Raw genomic sequence first — 19740 nt, 5'->3', positions numbered from 1 at the left:
CAGAATATCACTCGCGTATCGCTTTATCGTGCCATTAGCAGATGAGTTGAAAGTGTATGATACATGTGAAAGAAATGCGGGTGATGTTTTCAGATGCTAAGCTTCTGATGTTGATGTTGATCTGACTCTTCATGGTGATGCATTTTATTTTTCGTAAAATGAAATGTAAGTTAAATCCGCTATTTTGAAAATTATTCGTGAGATAACCGAGTACACGACGCGAATAAATATCTAACGCCAATTTTTCAATCCAATATGACGACTACTGCCGATTACGCAAAAGTTTCTACGACCCTGACAATATGGGTCGATGACAGAAATCGATGTTTGACGCCATTTTTGAACTTCTATGATAGAAAACTACAGTACAATATGGGTATTTTCGGAATGAGGATGACAAGTAATTTTCGGAAAGCCATGTGGCGCGTTCTATTGCCAAATTGTGACTTCGGGTTGAGCCAGTCTTTATTACATTCGTCCATATGAGTATATCAGAATGATGTTGACTAGATCATAGAAGTCGATGTGTCACATTCATCCTAAAATTGAAAATGGTGACTTCCAGTTGAGGATTTTCTATAAACCCAGCAGCGTGGATATTTTCAAAATGTGGACGAAGTGTAAGGTAAAACGTCAGTTTTAGCCCTATTAGGGATGATCGCAACTATTTCATTAATTACTCGGTCTACATTCGATAGAATGCGTATTAATTTGAGACGCCTTTGCTTTGTTCTTAAGAACCAATATGATAACAAACTCGTCTCAAGTGCCTCAATTATCGATATACCATTTGAGCCCATGTGTTAAACAAAGATGGTAGACGCTGCTTTAACCAACAGCTTCAACTGGGTAGTAAAAATAGAAACAGAGTGAAAATAAGTGCGTTACCCTATATGGCAAAACTCGCCAAAATCTGACACCATTTTAATATCCAAGATAGCGTTGTACAGTTGAGAAAAAATATCCATAACCCTTACAAGATTTGTTTTTCCGAAATGTGGATCAGCAGTAGGTGACAGAAATCGGTGTCTGACGCCATTTTAAAATCTCAAATTGCGACTTACGATTATCTATAACACTAACAATATAGAATTTTTGAAATAGGATTGACGAATAGATGGCGGAATTCGATATCTGTTGCCATACATTTTTTTTCCGAAAACAGTAATAATTTCAGCATACAAATGTACAGCCTAAAGGGTATTCCACTTTACTCCAGTTATGTCTCTGACATTACCAGCTTACGTTTTCAATTATCTATTATAGGTGCAACAAATACATGTGATACGTTTTTATGAATTACAAACGTAGGAACTTAATTAAAAAATGTTTTTTTTTGTAATGTTCAATGCTTGAAGGAAAAATTCTCCTCTGTACGATACCTTCGAGAAGAACTTTAACCAAAAGAAATTCAAGTCGCGGTTTCTTTTAAAATAAAAAGTTTACGTTCGCCGTGCTGGGCATTAAACTGAAGGACCTAATTCAGCTCCAGATGGAACGATCCTAATATAAATGGAGCACCGCCTTCGTTCAGCAGAGAAGAGTGGCCAATCCATCGGATTAGCAAATGAGTATCATGCAAACAAAACGCCGAACAGTATAGTTGAAGCTTCATCTTCCAATTCTGTTTATTTTCCGTCGGCCTATTTCCGCTACGAGGCCAAACACCGACGCTAGAGAGGTGACACTCCCACTATCTGGATTGGATATCGACCCATCAACTCATGGACCGGGGACCAACGGCTTTACTTCCCTTCCGAAGGAAGGTGTGACCTCAGATTTTTCTCACCTCTGAAAAATCTCAACGACCTCGACTGGGATTGAAGCCAGACCAACTGGGGTGGGTGGCGGTCACGCTAACAAGCTTCATCGAAACAAATTTTTAGCTAACGAGGACCATCACGTCACTTTGTCCTGGCAAAAACTTCTCAAATCGAACCTGACGCTGCGTCACTAACGGAACGAATTATGTTTGGGCCTTTACGTAAAACAAGCGAGGGTTATAGGTCCGAGGTTTCTCGTTCTTTACTTTGAAAGCTAAAAATAGAACACCGACCGGTTCTCTGTTACCGGCCGATGCAATTGTATAATCAAACCACCAGACTCCACTAATTGGTAGTAATTCGTATAAACATCACGTTTCTCCTGAGTAGTGACGTTCGAACCAGTTTGTGTTTGTTTCTTTTTCCCCGTCCAATTGCAACCTCCTAATGGGCCATCTGGAACAACGTATATAATGACCTCCGAGAGGTCCAGGAAATAAATGGAACTCACCGTTGAAACCGGCAAAATAGTGCCATGACATATAATCTAATCGAGCTAATCTTGGGCAGACTGAAAAGTTCTCGAGAAAAGTCCCCAGTCTTGCTCTGGCTCCGACCGTAACGAATCACGTGCGTTCATTAGATGTGATTTTATTTGGACCAGCGGGTTAGAATTGGAATTTATTACGGCTAAAGCAAACAAGAAAACTAAACAACACTTGGTTTTTTGATTGTCCAAAAACATGACAAATTTTCAGAAGCAAAACTTTGTTGGAATTTAGAATGAATGACGTTGATAGATTTATGACTTGTATTATACATGTTAAAAGACTCTGTAATCAAACGTCATCATCATGGCCTGCTGGTGTACTTCACGTCGTCGTCATCGTCGTTGTCAAGTGGCCCTCGTGAATCAAGTGCGGGAATCTGCTGTAACTATTTTGAAGGACGCTAATCATGATGGCGCTTTGCCACGGTCCGAGTCCGACTAACAACGCACTTATGGTAGGTTTAGTCTGTGCTTAGCGCACTGCACTTTTCAAGATGTTTTCCTATTTGTATTGCTATTAGGTGCGGTTCATTCTCAATAGAAGACGTCAGTTTCAATGCAGTTTTTTATCCATTGCAGTCGGCGGCCACTAATCGAATCAATCTGTTTCATGTGGAATTTCTATGGAAAACGAACTATTCGAGGAATGTGGCTGGTCGAGTTACTGATGTATTATAGGATTGAATAGAAGCTGTCTTATAATCCTCCGACAGTTGTGTCACAATCTACATTCAGATGACCGCTTGGGGCTGTAAGACGATTTCTCTGAAATTTCACTACCCGACTTCCGGTGGGTTAACAACGAAAACTGATCATTCTCTTAAAAAAAACGTACGACCATAATAACATTGAGAACGATCACATGAAAACTTTAATGTCCTGGTTGGGCGATTCAGCCACTCGTCGTACAATCGACATACAAATCATCCAGGAAGGATTCGTAGTGATTAGCCGGATCATAGCACTAGCAATATATTGGAAATCAATTCCAAAGTCTGTTGAAGGTCAAGTTCGACTAGCACAAAACCCCTACGTGGGTGGAGCTGTTTTTCTGCAGTAACAATATAATTTTTCTATTCTGAAAGCTTCAGAACACTTTTTAATTGATTTTCTCGAAAGCTGCATTTCTCCCGTTGTAAGCGATCTGTCAGACATCCTTCCGTCCAAATCACAGCCTGCTTCTCAGATCAACCCACCATCTGTGAAATATATAGGGTAGACGAGCCCTTATTCATCTCATTAGTCAGTATGTCACACTATTTCGTTGATAACTCGACTTAGAGTGACTGGATTGCGGCTAAATAGGTGTCATCATCTTTGCTACGTTCCTAAGAAGCAGAACAGTTAAAATTTTTGCCTGGAAAATGTAAAATGCTCGTGTTTGAACGAAGTGAAAAGTCGAGTACAACGTACCCTTATTCATCCTACCATTTGAGCTAATGCGTTGAATAGAGATAGCAGATACTGTTCTAACTAATGTGTTCAAATGGGTGAGATGAATAGAGGAGCTAAGATGAATTAGGGAGCAGTTACCCTACCATGTCAACGGACCTCCTACACAAAATTAATAACCTACTCGATTGGATACAGATTCCGCAACGGCCTGAGGCCGGCCTGCTGCCGATCAGTAGACGCAGCTCCGCACGGTGGTGATCGCAACCAGCAGCAGCAGCCACAGCAACCACATCACTCATCACTGAAAAACCGGAGTGGAGTTCCGTACAGCAGTATCCGCCGCGCAGTAGGTAGGCTATAAACTGTAAACAAACTCTTTTGTGTGGTGAAATTTTCCATTAGCTTCTTCTTCTGGGGTAAATTATTGTACAGTAGGTACTGTACAGTCGGTTCGCAGTATCACGCGCAATGTTTACTACATTTAATACGACGCACTACATCAACCCGAATGTGGCGGGCGGTAAAGCAGGAGCGAACAAGAACCCGCGTATGGACTAGGAGGAAGACGCTACTGCCGTCCGTCGAAGTTTGAATCAGCAGTAGGCGAGAGACGTTCGGGCTGAGGTGAAACAGTGAGTTTGGACGTAGAACGGGGTGGTCAAAATTGAAAACTCCGCACGGTCTTATATGATTTTTCAATCGCAGCTGTACTGTGGCAAGCATTCAATAACATGCATACCTCACAAGAATTCTTTTGACATTCAACTTGTTGCACTACACAGCCGGACAAAAAATTTGAACTACGATAAAAGTTTAACCTCCCTATAGAGGAAAAAAGATGTATCATCTCAATTTGATGCAATATGTTAAAACTAGGAAAGTTGGATTTTATGTTTCGTGTTTCACTCGTCAGTAACTGACACCAACTTGAGGCCAGTTAGGCGGTAAATCTAAACAGTATAGGTTGACACATGTTAACGTCTAAAGCAAAAGGGCTAGCCAAGCACAGAAACTCTGGTTTGCTGACGAAAATTCGACAACGTACTCTTGTCTTTGGACTTGAAAGCCAGTTAGTTAGTATTATGCAAAATTGAGAATTTGTCATCTAAATTGCTCCAAGTTAGTGTCAGTTACTGAAGAGTGAAACATCCAACTTTTCTAAAGAAAATTAATAAAAACCTCTATATTAAAAGCTTCGAAGTATTCCACATGAAGAAAGCTCGAATGTTATTGGATGTCCGTTGGAACCTGTGCTAGAGATTTTCTACTTACTACGTGTGGACATCCTCTATTTTTGTGGGGAGCCATTTGTTGCGTCGCTCACTACTGCTTGGAGATCAATTAATCCCAGGAGCTATCAATAACGAATATGATAGTTCCAGAGACTTGCGATCCTCACTGTTGATTTTGTATTAGTTCTTAAAGTTGGATATTATTGTTTGTTTATTGGATTAATCGTTACGGTTACGCAGTCTTTGCCGTTTCTGGCTTCTTTGCTTTTGTTTTATTTTTCCCTCACTGCACAAGATCTGAGCACGAGCGAATTAAAATCCCACTATTAAAAATGACTCCTTTGTGATACTGGAATGAAGATCGGACTTGACTCGCCTGCAAAAATTCCAGCCGATCTTGCTGTTGACAACGTCACAGCCCCTCGTTTGCCGTTATATCCAGCCAGCTGGTTCGGCCCTTCATGGTATTCTTTCGTACCGCTAGTAAAAAAAGTATCAATCTCGCAGGCACTAACGAAGCTATATTCGTACTTGACCAAATATCTAAAATTCGGTTGGACAAGCCTAGGATTGTGCTGTTCAGGCTGAAGCAGACAAATGCAATCACTTTCAACGGGAAATTCACGAAAGATTACCACGTCTACGTACCTCCCCGAAAAGTTGAAATAGATGGTGTAGTCACCGATTCGAGTTTGAATGATGTGGATCCATTGAAGTCTAAAATTGACTGTTTCGAGGATCTATTACTTCAGTCGCTAAAAATGCTGCACTGTAAGCGATTAAATTCATCATCAATTGCAGCTAACAGAACTCCATCCTATGTTCTCTCACACTCGCTGGGTCTGCTTTGTCAAACTACGCCCTCTTCGACAAGGTTCATGTTCGCTTTTTGTCACGGGTCACGAACTGTTCCTAAATGCCTCAAATTGGGTCATACCCTGATAAGAAGATCACGCTTCCCTACGAAAATTTCATTTTGTTATAATTATGTTAACGCATTCTATTCGGGAAGTTTGTGATACGTACAGAGACAGATAGGAGGACGGTTCTTGCAACTGTTGTTACGGCATTTAATTAGCAAGGGATTGGAAGGTGAAGTATATTTGCAATATTAAGAGCCATAGTACTCAAGGGAGAGCGTGGAAAGGGTCATATGAGCAAGCTTAGATTGATTCGCATTTCTAATGCCGAAAGATCCTGACTACTACGGTAGAAGACAAAGGGTTAAGTCGCCGGTAAACTCTAAACTAGCTCATATGGCCCTTTCGACGCTTTTCTAAACTTTCTCCCTTCAACTCCTTGCTCTCCCTTGAGTACTATGGCTCTTAATATTGAAAAATATACTTCACCTTCCAGTCCCTTGCCAATTAAATTTTGTAACAACAGTTGACAAATTGATTCAATAGGTCGTTAACAAAAAAAACGGTTCTTGCAGCTGCCCTCTTACCATGTCCAGCGTACAAAACAACACCAGGAGAAACTGACGCGTTCCCTTGAGAAATGTTTCAATCACTGTTTTGCAGAAATACAGAAGAGAACTACGCCACTAACCACATCAAATTTCTACGCTTCCTTGCCCACTGACAAGTGCGACTCTGATGACCCTATTAGAGGAACATCTACTGTGCCTGGAAGCTATATTGCGTCTCCTAAACTTCCCCGTAAAGGCCGCAGGGCGTCCCCAAATAGAAAAACGCGAGGATATACTGCCACAAAATCGAAACAACTTACTCCTGGTCTTGGACATTAAGAATCAAACAAGGAGTTCCTAACATTTCCAGGGGCACAAAACAGCCCAAGTGTCTCAATAGTTCAGTTCCGGATCCAATCTAGTATTGGGCTCGTGACATTCTCTGATATCGTAGATTGGATATTCACGGATTTCAACATAGCTTCTCTCTCTACAGTGAAGACATTCTTGAAGCAAAAATTTTATTTTTGGACGTTAATATTCTAAGATGTTTGGTATATGTCCAAGGGGAAATAGATCGACATAGTGCATTGGAAAGGAGACTCAAAGGTTGCCTGTTCGAATCCTACCTCTAGAGCGATTTTTACATCTAATTTCCGTTTAACTGAATACGAAGCTGTTGATTGCTCAATGGCCTCTCTTTGCAGCAACCGCATCCTTCAACTATTCAGCGATCGAGCCAAAGGATTTGATTGCTGTTCTAAGGTGGAATTGCAGAAAATCGATTCTTTTCAATTACTCCTTCAGAAATAGACCCCAACTTTCACGATTTGAATATTGTTCGTCTAGATCAAGTAAACCCCTACGAGTGACTACTTTTGTATTAAAAAAATCCTTACAATCGAATCAACCTCCCCCCGACAACATGCATGGAAGTTTGTCACCTGTGATGTTATAATCAAAGGCTTGATGAAAACCAAAAAACGCGGTTATTGGCGCCAGTTCGTTGAGAGAAACATCGATGAGCCCTCAATCGAAGTGGTACTAACGAAAGCATGAAGCTAAATATTCGATTTCGCCAAGAATATTGCACTGGCACAGAAGACCTGTTGCGTCGTGCTATCGGAAACGAGTCATGATTTCAATGGTGGAGTTTCCACATGCTCTTGTTGAATAAAAAATTAAGGGAGTCGTCAGAATCAAATTACACTTGTTGGTAGATCTGCCTGATTCTACTGAATTACGCTTGTTGAATTAAAGTTCCTTAAGGATAACATTAGGTTTGTTCCAGTAACAGGAGAAACCGAAAGAACTCCAGAGTAAACAGAAAGCAAACCGTTTCTGTATTCTTTTCTTCTTTTTTTTTTCTTCTGGTAGCAAACCGGATAAAAAAGAAGCTAGTTTTTTTGCTCCTGTTTGCTCCAGAGTAATTAGGAGTAAGAAGTGTGTACTGTAACAAACAGTTTGTCTCTCGTGACTGGTCATCGCTATCTCAAAACTAACCTCTGATCACAACTCGTATCGGCCGATTGCGATGCTCTTTTCTATTCGGATGTTGTTACAGACAATGGTCCAGTTTTACATTGACAATTGGGCTGAAGCAAAGGGTTTACTGTCAGAACCACAATTCGGGTTCCGCATACGCCGGCTTGTCTCTACAGAAATTCAAATGGCCTATGCAAAGAGCAGATGGCATCGGCTTTCTTAGATATCGAAAGGTCTTTTGATTTAGTTTGTACCAAAATTCTCTCAAAGAAGCTGCCCTATATGGGTCGTTGTCAGGGTTTATGTCTAAGTGCCCCTCTGTGCTATTTTTACGAGAATGACGTTGATAAAGGTGTCTTGTCAATTCATGCACGCTAAAGCGACTTGCAGATGGCGGGGTGGTCTCCGATACTCAAAGTTAACGATTTTCAAGCATTATTGCTAGATATCTTGGATAATTTGACTAGTTGGAAGAAAACTAGCTGGTCATTTTTTTTTTCTAGGAAGCATGAACTGGCGCAACTTAAGTTTTTATTAAAGGGTATAACAATCAACCAGGTCTTAAAATGTCACATTTGGTATCAGAAATAGAAATACCAGCAAAGGATCAATTTTCTCCTGACAATAACTGGAACAGGCTGGGGTGCCCATCAAGAGGACCTCATTAGGATGTACCAAACAACGATATTGCCGGTGATGGAGTACGGAAGTTTCTACTTTTGCTCCGCTACGAAGATAAACTTCATCAAACTGGAAATAATTCAGTATCGTTGTTTACGTATTGCCCTGGGTTGCATATAGTCAACGATGAATCTCGAAGTGCTGGTAGACGTTCTTCAGCTGGAAAATTGATATACGCGATGATTTCATCGTCTACCGTCAAGGCACGTAGATTAAATGCAACGTTAACGTTATCGGAAAATGTTTCGGCCAAATTGAGGTCAAACCAGAGATAACCAACACTTTCAACAGGTCCCCTTTAGGTTAAAGTAGGTCCAAAAACAAGGCGACATATTTTAATTCGTTGAAAATTTCAAACGATAGGGCAAAGATCCGCTCGGACGCAGTCAGGGCTGTGATATCATATGTGTAAAACAGGCACACGAGATTGCTTACTGAGCTGAGCTCTTCACTAACTATAACGTCTACATCCACGCTCGTGAAGTCGAGATCGATGGTGTCGTCACCGATGAGTGTCTCGCGGGCGAGGATCTGCTGAAGTACAGCGTTGTCTGTTTTACAGATCGCTAACCTCTGCAGAGTGAAAATGCTGGATTGTAAACGTATTTATTCTGTATTGAAAACGGGAAATTGACAGAAATCATATCGCAAAATTATTGTGCTACAGTGACCTGCTGAGTTAAAACCTCTTGTACAGGTTGCGACTGCCTGTCTGTCTAATTGTACCGTTTGAATTGCCTCAATTATGTACAATTGGATCACACAGCCCTCCATTGTAGTAATGAGGTCCGCCATGGAAAGTGCGGCGAGAATCGTGGGAGCAAAGGACATTTTTGGTTCCTTCTTCATCACCACGGTTGACGTTCAGAATCATCGATTGCCCAATATGTACAGGATTGAAACTCACAAACTTGCTTACCTATTTCTCCCTCCAGACAACATGAGAAAGTGTTTAAGTCGATAGCGAAGCTCAGTTTCCCTCTATTCCATGTTCGGCCCCAGGTCATACCAAAACCCTGTACTTGCAATAAAACCCTATCAATCTTGAATCAGTAGACCTACAATCTAAAGTATTTCGAAATCTGATGATACCCCATATTTCTACTAAATCCCGTGATGTTCATCACTTTCTCAAGGACGTTTCCGTCATTACCGCGATACCACTGTTGCGCATTCTCTATGTAGTGGCAACTTGCCAAATTTCGCCAAAACCGGACGGGGCTCTGGTGCAACCTAATGAGCAGTACTAGAGGTGTTTTTAGACATTCTTTGATGTATAGCGGTCCGTTCATATTGTTGGTTGTGATGAAAATCGGAGTCTTCCGACCACAACTACACATTTCCTACCAGATCAACAGTTTACTGGAGCACATTGCTTAAAAAAATATATTGCTTAGGAACATCCGCGATCTCTGGCAACATTAAACTTCTGCAATTGACGCTGCATAAAATTAAATTTTACATAAGTTTCATCGTCCATAATACCTCTCCCGGTACCTACTGCGAGTCGGGGAGTCTTGCTAGGATTTGGTGGGATGTGGCAATGTTGGGCTCTGCTAAACCTCTATAAAAAGCCATATAAAATCGGTAGCAACTCCGTTGAAGCGAGTCTGTGGCGCTTCCGCTAAGATTTTATCCAAGATTTAACCGACACATTAGAATCGATACCAGTAAGATGCCAATTATGGCATACTGGCAGCAGAACACGGATGCGAATAAGGATTTCATCGAAATTGAACCATGGCCCGACACTCAACGGCCTTGCCATTCCACTGCCTTAGTAAGGATAGGTGACACTCCCCGAAAGCGCGAGTGGGCAAATGGTACTGGCTGCTCCGGCGGTGGAAGTCGGCTCAGCTGAACGTTTCTGACTAGAGCCGATCGGAATCTGAACGCGGTACCCCATGAAAAATCGCGTCAACCCTCGCATGCGACCTGACTGCTTGCAAAGGTAACCATGCAACTAGGCTTGGAGTTGAGACTCAAAAAGCGTGGAAGAAGACAAAAAAATAACAAAAATCTAACGGATCAAGTGCCGTGAACCCGTTCACCCTGCAAAACGACCAAGCGCAACAGCTAATGCAGCCGCAGCACTAATAGCAGTGAGAACTGCCCAGTAACAGATTTCACTTTTCCGTATTTTGATGACATAAATCTTTTAATGTGTTCTGCTCTGATGCGCGGCGCTAAGTCATGTAGGCGCACCTCAATTTTATCGTCATCCGTATATTTAGAATCTTTCTTTTTCAACAGTGTCATATTCGATGCCGTGCTGCATGTTGTTATTCGCAATGAAATTTTCTGCCAGGACTAAACTTTTAAACATTATCTAAACACAATTTCTCACGTGGTGTAACTGTATATATGTCACTTCCTTGATATTAAAATCCGTTATCCCTTCCAGTAAGAATTCAACAGTACATGACTGTAGGTCAAAAAGATTTTTTTAATCGAAGTTATATTCTCCTGCTTTCGAGGCACTTTCAGTTTTTGTGGTTGGTTCGATATAATACTGTTTGGGAATTTCAGCTCGCCGCGAAAAATTTTTAAATTTCAATATTCAACCGGAAAATATATCCATCTTCGCGGAACACCACGGTCCCCTAGGGGTCCGTGGAACCCAGTTTGAGAATCACTGGTGTAAGGTTAACACCAGGAGAGGACGAGGAACCGAGAAGCCCAAGAAGATCGGTGAAAAATAGCGAAACAACCGACAAATCGAGTGGCGAACCGTTGAAGGTTTTCAGAATGATAGCATATCCATTCGATTGAGCAAGGCAAAAAGTTATATATTAGAATCAGCGCGAATATGCAAACTACGTGGTCGCGCGATTATGAGTCCGCCATGTTTGGAAGTTCCTACTCTCGGTCTAAGCAGCTTAGGTCCAAGGCTTCCGTTGCACTAATAAAAAATACTCATCCACTAAACGACACGTTTTCTGGTGACATGACCGGCAACTCTAGTCGTATGGGAAGACTTACTCTTTTCTAGCATTCAGCCCATTAACATACAAACGCTTGAGCCCTTCGTGATCATCCACGCACGCTTACGCCCACGATCTCGCAAACATGAAAACACCCGTAGGATTTAGTGAGCGTTATAGCACTTCTAATCTGAATAAAAGCGGTCTCCAGCGGGAACAAGTAAACACTCATTCCCACGCGATCGTACACTCAATATCACAATCAGTCACGGCCCACTGCAATTGGCCTTTGGAAGTGCAGCTTCAGTAGGACAACTCTCAAAAAAAATTGTCAAAAGATTCCAGAACCGAAAACTAGTAGCTTTAGATAATATTAAACAGTGCCTCTAATAAGTTAGAGTTCCGTAAAATATCTGTTTGCAAAACCCACAAATTTGACACATTGGTTATGATGGATAATTGAGTCAGTACGATTTTTTTCATGTTTTTGTACTTGGTAAGCGGAATATTTCTAGTTTCTGACTGATGCTCCAAATTAGCCTTTTTTTAAGTAAAACACCCAATTTGAAAAGAGTCCAGATTTCCTATAATCACCAGTTTTAAAAGCAGAAATTATGGCCACACAAACGCCCACCGTGCCCACATATCCATACAGTGTAAACATGTTCGTTGGCAAACAACATCAACATTGAACCGAAAACGAAAAGCACAGCCTGCTTCGTTTATTGCACACATCTTGCCAGTCTTACTGGCACTCGTCCTGGCTCAGACCCGGCTTGCTTCTCTTCCTTCGTTATACTTCTGTGTACCAACTATATAGACACAAACTGCAATGCAAAAGCAATACCCCACCCGCCGCCACCACTGCCGCCCGTTGTCTTCGTCTGTCAGTCATTCTCATTCAGTCAGTCGCCGCGTACCACCAGCATCCGCGATTGGCCACGGAAAAGCAACCGGCCAAAAATAAATGGGATGTTTGTATACACTAAATGGAGGGAGCGATGAAATGATAATTAACTCCGCGCTGTTACTACTACTGTGTGTATGATAATGGCAGCTTTGCTGTGTTCTTGCCATTTCACCGCTTCTATAACAACAAAAATCTTTCGCTACTTTCGGAACTTCTGGTTTCGTTTATTTATCAAAAAGTTGCCGAACTTACCTCTGAGTTTAATACTTGAAGAATCCCTGACGCTCACTGTTTCAAAACGTCCATCCGGGTAGGATCGTTACCGATCTCAGACCGCCATATTTGATCATTCTTTGAAGTTGAAAGTTGTAACAACAAATGAGAGAGCCAGATCAATCAAAGCAAGCCGACACGGATGACGCGTACCGAGACGGTATGTCACTGAGCAGGCAAACTGTCACTTTGTCAATGATGACTTTGAAAAAATCGTTCGCTCGCTTCTCGTACGATCGGAAGTTTAATATGCACTCTCGACACTCACTGGAGACGGCGTTCTGTTGTTGTCGTTCGCCGTAACGAGTGAATAAAAAAATGGTAATTATTCTTCACCAGCAGCGTTTCTTGGTTCCGATGCGCGACTAAACCTCGTCACATTTGTAAACAAGTTTTTTCTGACTTGTCGCTTGACGCGTTTGCGTAGTTACACACGCGGGTGTGTGACCGGCCTACCTTGTTTGTATTTTTGGTTAGTTTCGTTTTACGCCTAGGTTCTTCAACTTTCGTGACCGGATGACTGCCTTCCTCCCGGTTTTTCAACGTTAAACGTCACACACACACACACGGACACACCGGAGAGGAAACTATCTTTGGAAACACTTTGAAAATATTTATGAAACGCACTGAAAACCCAACGACGGTGAGTTGGATGGAGTCACCAGTCTCGTTAAACGTCGAAATTTATTTCCAACCAGATTGCAGCGACAAACACCACCCCCGACACGACGCGTCCGAAACCACCGCCGGAAAATTCCGGACCGACCTGACTCGGTGCGCGAGTAAACACAGCCAAAATACCTATTTCACACACTCTTCCTTTTGCGAGGTTCCGCCGTGTTCCGTGGCCTGACACCAATTATTCAAATCACAAAAATACCTCGAATGCCGCAGTACGACGACGACAATTTTCGAGCTTGGCGAATAGCAACAAAAAAAAAATCACTGCACTTCCACCCTTCGCATCGATATGTACTTCTTATATCACCTACTATCGGAAGTGGTTGTTGGTTGGCCAACCCTTCTAATCCCGTTAACAAACTCGATTCCGAACGGTGATGGTAGGTATATCGATTACACAAAAATTCGAATCCGAAATTGGGGATAGGCTAAAAATAATACCCCGGATCCGACATGCACACACACACGCGATCGTTTGAGACAATCAATATCCAACCCAAAGTGAGAGGGCAGCAGCGACGAACGGACGGACTGCTGATGAGGTCAAACAACACAAAAATCAATTCCTTTCCTTCTGGTTGGCTTTCAGTCAAACACAGTTCAAAACTCACGGAGCTTCCGATTATTTCATTCTCAACCACGGCCAGAGTCTCAATTGGTACTGAAACTGAAAAACTACTAGATGTATTGACACTCGCGTCGCGAAGAGTTTTGTTTGAGAACGTGATTGCTCTCAGCGAATGTGTACTCTCTCTCTCTCTCACTTGATTGAACGCACGCGACGCGGCGAGAGAATTTGAACAATACAAAACGCACATGAAAATGGACGGCAGAGTCGAAGCGGATGTTGTTTGAATCTTCTACGAATAATCGGCAGAATCCTAAATTTGGCTCTTGTCGTAAAGAGCGAGAGTTTTGATTGTTGGCTGCGAACAGAGAGATATCATTCCATGGGTTTTTCGTTGAAAATATCAACGCATTTTGAAATAACTAGGTGTAGTTTATCGAAATTTCTTTGAAATATCAAAGCCGATCTAAATAATTTTTCCGATGATTTCTGTTACAAGTGTATAAGAGAGTTTTTGACACAGAACTGCGATTTCAATATGGTATAACGACCTCCCAGTCTGTGATCTGTGATGTGTAGGTTGTAAACAAAAAGTACGTCCAAGACGGATAAGAGTAAAGAGAAATATCATACCATCTTGGTCAGTGGAGTTTCTCTTCTATGAATATTTTTCAAAGCTGCAGAACTTTTGCCGGAAAATTGCCTACATTTCGGCGGATGAATGATTGTTCAATTCTAGAAAGCTATCTACCAATACCTGTCAGATCCAGCGGATCGAAAAAAAACTGCAAGTTTAAGATAAAAAATTTCGCTTGGTCAATGTTGGGCGTTCAGATCACTCCGCAATCCTGAAGAGAAATTCGTCGATCTAGCCCATGTACTGGAGCGGAACGATCGAATTTTAAAACCAGAAAGTCGTCGGGAAACTGGTGATTTGAAAATCTACCGAAAGCTGACCTGTTGCTCTAGATCCCGGTAGGTGGGCAGGCGGCAATAGAACTGAGTTTGTGCTCCAGTGTCCTCTCCCAAATGTGAACTGAACACCAGCTACCTGAACACCGAATTCTGCAGTAGTGGTTTGTTGTCGATGATTTTCACGTGACCTTTACTAATGAGCTCGAAGAATATTTGGGCTCCAATAACAATATGGATTGGCACGTTCATAGCGAAGAAAGGATCCGCGACACGAATGTTTTCTGGAATTATTTAATGCTTGGAATCAACAGTCCACGTCAGCAAATGGTTTGTCGCCTTCTCCATTACTATGAACTCCAGAGGAATACGGAAGCCGTCGATACTCTAGGAGGAAATGTAGGTGGAAGCATTGCGAAGATTTTTTATTCTGATTAGACAAGCGACGATTTCAGTGCCAGATGTCGAGGGGAGGTCAATTCGATTAAAAGAAAAAAAAATATTGGAGGAAGTTTAGGAGCGGATACATGTCTCATCTTTCCTTTATTTCTCTTCCTCTTAGTTATCATCGGAGTCGCACACGTTCTTAAAAAAGGTAGTAAAGATATTCATAATGGTAGGTGGCCTAGCTCTCTTTAGCATTTCTGCCAAGGACCGTTTAAAGTTCCTGGAGGAAATGCTTTAGTTTCTTCTCGGGCTCTTTTTGTACGCGGGACATATTGAAAGATTATGTGGACTTTCCCCACAGTAGCAACACTTTTCAACATCCCTTCCCACCGCATTCCCCATAACGAACTTTATTGATTCAATCAGTAATTGTATATCCCAATTGTCTGCAATTAGTTCAGTTCATGAGCCGCTGTACAAAAATGTGAACAAGCAGACGAATCTTGTCAAAGAGAAGATAAGTAGAGCAGACCTGGCGAAGTTCACCCGAAATGAGCCTGACTTGGTATAGGTCCTATATCCGTCACTAGCAATCCTTTGCGCTACAATATCTTCACTGACTGAAGCATGGGTTCTTTAAAGCAGTCAATTCCTTGCTTCAGCCGAGCCGCACAATTCAAACTCGAATTGGAAACAACGCCTTCAATCTCGACTTGGTTTGCAGGTACGTAGACGGGGTACTCGCTTAGCTAGCGATATCATTTGCCTGTTTTAGACTGTTTAGCACCACTCTAAGCTTATCGGGATGAATTTGTGATACTTCGGTCACAGCCGAATATTGTTGCGTTCGAGCTTTTGAAATGTCTTATGTTTTAACAGACTTAAAGTTTTTTTTATCTTTGACCCAAAAGAACTACACAAAGGTTTCAACTGTGGGTATAATTTCAGCCGAGGAATCGATTTTATTTCGACATCCATTTCACCTCGAGGGGAATCATTGTCAGGGGAATCCATTTTTGCACGGGTCTAGTACTGCGGGGTCGGAGTGACCGGAATGAAAAAGGTAATTCAATAACACTTATCATTGTTCCACGGTATCCATGCGGTACACAACAAAGCAGTCCGTTCTACTACTCGAACAACGGCTATTCATGCACAAAATCTTTGAGGGAATACACCACCGTAGAATTAAAACAAAAATTGAAGGGCGACAATATCTAAAAGTTTAAATTTCAAATTCTGCAGCCATGCCTCTTAAGTATACTCTGAGCGTACTGAAAACTTTAAACACTTTTTTTTCGAAACCACTTTTTTGAGTTGTCCGGAAACGTAACTCAAAGAAATCATTTTCGATCGATTTTAAATTTTTATAGTAAATTCAAAGTAGCTTTCTTCAGCGACCTACGTAGATTTTTATGTTATAACTGCATAGCTTTTTTGATAAACGATTTTGTGCCAATTTTTATGACATTTTCAGTCATTTTTTTTTAAATAAAAAGTCATTTCGTGCAAAATTTAAATATATCGAAAAATTCTTACGTACGTCTCTTACTAATGTTCTTAAGAAACAAAAAAAACTAATTTTTGGCTCCAGGCTAGATTTTTTAAAGTAATTTCATCACAAAATGGCGGCTGCGCAGCTTCTTTCCACCGTCGTATATTTTCGGAAAGAGTCTATGACCGGGAAAAAAGATTTCCGGTCATGAAACTCCTCCAAAAATATGCCGGCGGAAAGACAAAGCCCAGCCGCCATCTTGTTATGAACTCACCTGAAAAAAAAATTTTTTTGTGCTTCACAATTAGTATTGTAAATCTCAATTTATCTTCTTGTTGTCTTTTCGTGCTTTTGAATGGTGAAACCTCTTAAAAGGAGAAAAGCCCCGAAGAAAATCTTGAAAGGAGAATGGTAAATTTTGCCCACTACACTGCACGATGTGGAAAGAGCGTCTAAGCGATCCGAAAGTCACCGTAGAAATGATGGGCACATCTCCTGTTATAGGTCATCCAAGAAATTCTGTGGGCACAGGTTCGAAGATGAAGCGTTACTACCGTGTTCGAATCTGAAACTTATTCTAGGAAAAAATTGTTGTCTCTAGTTCAGAAAATGATTATTTTTTTTGCTCAATCTAATCCTGCTGTGTGGCATCCGCCAGGTTGAAGAATTTCAAAACTTAATGTCCAGCGTAAATGTTCATCAACTATTAATCTATTCCAACTATTCCTGGAAGAAGATGACAGAAAATCATCTAATATGCACTATATGGAATGAAAGAGGTGTTAGATGCCACTCTCTGCTCCGACAGTATTACACGTGAGTGTCCATTCAAACTTTTCTCTAACCTACGTCACACATCGTAATCCAAAATCTTCAAAATCCAGAGTACATGATTTTGGGATCCAAATGGCTTGGATGATGTCGTGAATGCGACATTCACAGTTTGTCCGCTTCGAATTATTGGTAAATCCAAAGACAAATTCAACAATAAAACCAACCATTTCCACATCGCCATCTCTACGAATTCCACCCGGGCGGCCATAAATCGACCACACGCAATGACCGTTTCGGCAAGCGGTCGATTAACTATACCTCCCGATAACAAATCGAAACGATTGAGCACCTTTCTCTGTGTGTGTGTGTGTCCTGCTGTGGCTATTTGTTAATTCCTGTGTTGTATCTATGATGATCAAAGAGAATAAAAAAGTAAAAAAAACTAATTTCATAAAATAAAATTAAAAAAAAAAAAACTAAATTTCAAGCTAATGGTTCGAATTGGAACATGGAATGTATTGACCCTAGCCCAGCAGGGTAAATTGGCACAACTTGCCAATGAGGCATGCCGCATGAAGCTTGAGATCCTAGGACTGAGCGAAGTCCGTTGGCCGAACTTTGGAGAACACAGATTGCTGTCGGGTCAACTTCTGTTGTACTCTGGTCTACGAGGTGAACACGCTCCTCGTCACCGTGGAGTTGGCTTCCTGCTCAGCGCGCACGCCTACCCTGTGCTAATGAAGTGGGAGCCTATTAATGAGAGAATAATCGTTGCCAGATTCAGAACACGGGTTCGAAACCTTACCATGATCCAATGTTACGCGCCAACTGATGCTGCCGAAATGCAAGAAAAGGAGAACTTTTACAGTGATATCAAGATCTACATGGGCGACTTCAACGCGAAGGTGGGCTCCGATAACTCGGACTATGGCCTCGGAGAAATGAGCGAAAACGGAGAGCTGCTTGCAGAGTTTTGTGGCAACAATGACATGGTTGATCGGGGGATCGTTCTTCCCCCCTTCGGCCAGTACACAAAGTAACATGGGTTTCCCGTGATGGCTTCACGGAGAATCAAATCGACCAAATCTGCATCTGAAGGAGCCTCCTTGATGTGCGTAACAAGCGTAGCGCCGATATAGCGTCCGACCACTATCTCCAAATCGGCGAGATCCGGCTGCGTATTGCAAGGATTCATCGACAGGAGGAAAAGATCGGGCGTCGGTTTAACACACGTCGTCTGGAAGATGCTGCGGTAAGAAGGTCCTTCGTCGAGGAGCTGAAGAACCATGCTGCAGAGATTCCGGAAGGTGGAAGCGTAGAAGATCAATGGACCGCCATCAAGAACGCCTTCATCGCCACCGGCGAGACCAATCTGGGTGAGCTACGTACCCAGAGCAAACAGTGATTGGAACGGGTCCGAGAAACCGTCGGAAATCTGTCGAGGGTTTTAGGGGTAATAATTAAAAATTGAGCTTCTGAGAATTGCTCAGAATTCTCGGCATCGCGATAAAATATTCCAATGTTTTGCTAGAAAGGGTGACAAAAACTATCTTTGGCATCTCGCCCAGAGCAGAAGCTAAAAATCCATATGTCTGTACCTTTCCTCTAGATAGTTATCACTTTTCAAAATAGCGTTTCAATGATTAAAACTATTTGCGTACTATCCTTCTTTATGTCATGAGCTGTTCTTTCGAATTATATACAGGGTGCAGCACTTGAAGTGTAACCTACTTCAGCCCGTTCGCGTGTAAACTTTTGAAATTGTTCGCTCTCTCGGTTAAATTTTATCATTCGAGAGAAAATAACTAAAAGCTAAAAAAATCGCCATATGGTTCGCAGCCTAAATTGGTTACGTTTTGAGTGCCGGACCCTGTAAATGTAAACTTGGCGAACTTTCAGTACCTATTGATCATCGTCGTAGCAAGCTGCTTTACCAGGAACACACCTGAAACTTCTTTCCGTTAAAATGCGTGCTGCAGTGTGGTCCAAATCGCCCTTGGATAAGTTTTTTCACGGATGTACTCCAACTGGGAATCCGAAATTTTGTGGATCGGGATCCACTTGCATTTGGTCTTATTTTGCTTCCGGTTGGCCTGTTTCTCCTTCTTCACCGCTATAGAGTCCCATCCATTCATTAATTTATTTAGTTCAACATCAATTTCAAGATAACACTGAATCAACAATTTGCCTCCACAATACTCGATTTGTAGCTGCAGCTCTCCAACGTCGGTTACGCCCAACACTCGCCAAATCACTTTCCACCTGGTCCGCCCATCGTGCTCTCTGCGCTCCTCGCCTT

General features: G+C 41.8%; 2 protein-coding genes across 2 annotated transcripts in view; one reads left to right on the top strand and one right to left on the bottom strand.

The window, feature by feature from the left end:
- Positions 1 to 13967, bottom strand: part of LOC131687677 (tumor necrosis factor receptor superfamily member wengen) — a 47782-nt gene extending 33815 nt beyond the window's left edge. The window contains exon 1 of the mRNA XM_058971777.1: positions 12604 to 13967. The gene's annotated coding sequence lies outside the window, so the exon portion shown is untranslated. The remainder of the gene's footprint in view (positions 1 to 12603) is intronic.
- Positions 13968 to 17932: 3965 nt separating this feature from the next.
- Positions 17933 to 18846, top strand: LOC131676154 (craniofacial development protein 2-like). Its single transcript, XM_058955275.1, has 2 exons — positions 17933 to 18477; positions 18540 to 18846. Exons 1-2 carry the CDS (start codon positions 17933 to 17935, stop codon positions 18844 to 18846), a joined length of 852 nt encoding a protein of 283 aa, XP_058811258.1.
- The last annotated feature ends 894 nt before the right edge of the window (positions 18847 to 19740 follow it).

Source organism: Topomyia yanbarensis, chromosome 1 (genome assembly GCF_030247195.1).
Source record: "Topomyia yanbarensis strain Yona2022 chromosome 1, ASM3024719v1, whole genome shotgun sequence".
NCBI classification, from domain to species: Eukaryota; Metazoa; Arthropoda; class Insecta; order Diptera; family Culicidae; genus Topomyia; species Topomyia yanbarensis.
The sequence above is the reverse complement of the archived record's forward strand: the minus strand, read 5'-3'. Positions and strand labels throughout refer to the sequence as shown.